The sequence below is a fragment of the Marmota marmota genome, unplaced genomic scaffold (genome assembly GCF_001458135.2).
Source record: "Marmota marmota marmota unplaced genomic scaffold, marMar, whole genome shotgun sequence".
Classification (NCBI taxonomy): domain Eukaryota; kingdom Metazoa; phylum Chordata; class Mammalia; order Rodentia; family Sciuridae; genus Marmota; species Marmota marmota.
The window spans coordinates 29,119,588-29,123,061 of NW_026000019.1; the positions used below are offsets into that span (position 1 = coordinate 29,119,588).

At 42.1% G+C, this 3,474-nt stretch overlaps 1 protein-coding gene across 1 annotated transcript; it reads right to left on the minus strand.

Annotated features, from left to right (window-relative positions):
* Nucleotides 1-1,539: 1,539 nt before the first annotated feature.
* Nucleotides 1,540-2,469, minus strand: LOC107147574 (olfactory receptor 10J1-like). The gene has a single exon (XM_015492074.1). The coding sequence runs from the start codon at nt 2,467-2,469 to the stop codon at nt 1,540-1,542; it is 930 nt and encodes a 309-aa protein (XP_015347560.1).
* Nucleotides 2,470-3,474: the final 1,005 nt, after the last annotated feature.

Consider the following 3,474-nt stretch of genomic DNA (forward strand, 5'->3'; position numbering starts at 1 on the left):
AAATCTTTTTATCGCAGTGTTTATGTTATTTCCACTCACTTCTGCTAACTAAAAATTGCTACCTAACACATTAAGTAGCAATGTTTGCAGACCTAGACTTATTATCCAGAAGGTTGAAGGTATAGGGCAGCATTTTTAAGGCCACCGGAAAATAAAAATGAAATGTATTTTTTTATTGAGTAAAAGTAAAAGCACCATTGGAAAGTATAGGGTAACTCCTATTTGGGGTTCTCTTAGATTTCACCAGAAACTCCCCCAAATATGTAATTGAATCTATGTAAGAATAAACCTTAGTGAGTTATTTGAAAAATTTAAATATTTAGATGTAATATTAGCTTTTGAAATTAACATAAAGGAGGATCTGTCCTGTGAAAACACATCACCTGGTACAAGTGGGCGGAATAGTCCCTTCAGCTGACTCCAGGGTCCCATTCACTGCTCATTTCACACTGTCATCCAAAAGGATATCACGTGAGCCAAGTGTGGTGTCACACGCCTGTAATCCCAGTGGCTCAGCCAGCTAAGGCAGGAAGATGGAGAGTTCAAAGCTAGATTCAGCAATTTAGCAAGGCCAGAAGCAAATCAGTGAGATCCCATCTCTAAATAAAATTTAAAAAGGACTGGGGATGTGGCTCAGTGCTTAAGTGCCCCTGGATTCAATTCCTGGTACATAAAAAGTATATATCATGTGAGATATTCACTATAATTATATGCATGACATGTGTTCACCAGTAAATTCTGTTCATTCTTCCAGGATCTCTGAAGGCCCAAAGATCTAAAACTGGTCTATGCTCTCTCTCCTCCCCCAGAAATAATTCCTTACATAGAGTATCACCAACAATATTTGCACATTCTCACAATATAAATGAAGATATGATCACTGTTGCTACCTCTTTAACCAGATTGCCAAGGGGTTTTAATCACATTCTAAAAATATTTCTTTTATATGATCCTGAAAACACAGATACCTATTTTCCTATTTGGCCAACCTGGAACGTACAGGAAAAAGATCCAAACTTTATGCTGCTGAGTTTTATAGATGCTTGTCTGTGTAATCCACTTGATTTATGACATCTATGATGCAAAAGAACTAGAATTGTCCGTGAAAAAAAAAAAAGTGACTTTAGTTAGCTTTTAAATCTGCATGTCTCCAAATGGGTAAGGAGAAACTCTATGTCCCCCCTCCCCCCAAAAAGTGTTATATATTTAAAACTTTGCCCCTGCCTTAGATCAGTCTCCCCTCATTAATTCTATCTGCAGCTCTGATTTCATTCAGTCTCTGGCTGTCCAGACAGCCATCCACTCCCCAATGACAGTGAGCTCTCTATCCTTGTTCATGTGAGCTGCAGGTTTGTTTGGGCTTTGGAGAGCTGCCTTTGTTCTCAAGTGTCTGAATTTCTAATGCCTTTGTTCTCTCCTCCTCTCAACAAACCACTGCTTCATGGTCTCCAGAATCTTAACTCTAGTGACTGTGGGCACTGCCCCACTTTTCCTGTCTAGAGAATCTTGCAAGACGCTATTTGAAATGGATCCATCCTGTCAGGAGAGTGTTCGGCCAATAGCCCTACACAGAGCATCCTTGACCTCTTTATTTCTCAGGGTGTAGACCACGGGGTTCAGGAGGGGCGTGATGACAGTGTAGGTCACAGAGATCAGCTGGTCCTCATCCCTGGTGTTCTCTGACTTGGGCTTGAGGTAGGCGATGGAGGCACAGCCATAGTGGACGATGACCACTGTAAGGTGTGAGGCACAGGTGGCGAAGGCCTTCTTCCGGCCCTCAGCTGAAGCGATCTTTAGGATGGTGGAGATGATGAGAACATAGGAGATGAAGACCAGGCCCATAGGTACCACTAGCACCAGCACACTGATGACCAAAGTCAGGATCTCATTGACAGTGGTGTCGATGCAGGAGAGCTTCATCACGGGTCGGATGTCACAGAAGAAGTGGGCCACCTTGGTGGCACAGAAGGGCAGTCGGAACACAGCTGACACCTGTGTCACTGCTACAATTAGGCCAATGCTGCAGGCCCCCCACACCAAATGGAAGCACACCCTCTTGCTCATGATAATCGTGTATCTCAGGGGGTTGCAGATGGCCACATAGCGGTCATACCCCATGGCTGTGAGCAGGAAGCAGTTGTTAATGGCCAAAGTGACGAAAAAGAACATTTGAGTGGCACAGCCAGCCAGGGAGATGGGCTGACCGGCACCTGTGAGGTCACAGAGCATCTTTGGTATAATGACAAGTGTGTACACTGTCTCCGAAGCCGACAGCATACTGAGGAAGAAGTACATGGGGGAGTGGAAATGACGATCCAGGCTGATTATGGTCACGATGATGACATTGCCTGCCAGGGTTAATATGTACAGTGCAAGGAATATGACAAAGAGTGTGAGCTGGTGTTCACGGAAGCTGGAGAACCCTTGAAAAATAAACTCACTCACCAAAGTGCGATTCTCTCTCTTCATTGAGTCCTGTATGGTATCTAAGAAAGAGAAAAATAATATAAAGATCCTGGGTGGGTGGTCTCTGTCAATAGTAGGCTGAGTAAACTCCATGGTTAATTCAACACAGGTTTCTGCTTATTTATATTCACATTCTTACTTATTTCTTTGGGGAGTGGAGACTGGAGACTTGTTATCTTTTTTTTTTTTTTCTCAGTAAGACAAAAGTACGTGGCCCTCAGAGGCAACTGTTATAAACTCATTTCCTTCTTCTCTCATGTGCTAGCTTATCTTGGGCAAGGACTGAGCATCTCTAAGACCAGTTTCCTCATCTTTACGTGGATGTAGTGATGGTACCATCATAGAATTGTTGATAGAAGAATTTTATGCTGTTAAGTATACCTACATTTGAACTTAAAGATGGAATACATTCAAGTTCACAGGTGTCATCCTAAATTCCGGGCTCTGTAGGAACACACTAATTCTTGAATTTCTAGGGTTTGGGTAGAGTTTTTTCTACTCTGACAGAGAAACTGCTTTTGCATTCCAATCTTTTGACTGCTCTTCTCAACTCTGTCCTACATTCCTCTTCCCTAGATACCACTCAGTTTTCAAAGCCAAAGCTAAGTGTTCTTTAATTTTTTTTTCTCCTTACCCCTCTCCTCTCTCTCAGATCTACATGTCTGTGCACATTCAGGTAGCATAGAACTGTCTTCTGACTTTTTAGCATTATAAGCACCTGACAGTATCTTCACAGTTATAAAACGTATTCATGGACATTATTTAATTTTGTTAACACCCAAATGTTAATAAACAAGGAAGATAAGGATTAATTTTTCTTCAGACACAGGAACTGAAGTCATCTCTGTTTAGGGAATTGCCCATGGACACATTGGTGTCAAAGAACTAAACCAAGATGAGAACTCATGTCTCCTGATCCCTTGTGATTGTTCCTCCCACTCCACAAAAACTACAGTGTAAATACAAAATTTTCCCCAGTACAGCTAGACAGGGCTGTGTATTTCCAAT

Excerpts from the sequence above, each read along its gene's own strand:
- LOC107147574 (XM_015492074.1), bottom strand. The coding sequence starts at position 2,469 with ATGAAGAGAGAGAATCGCACTTTGGTGAGTGAGTTTATTTTTCAAGGG.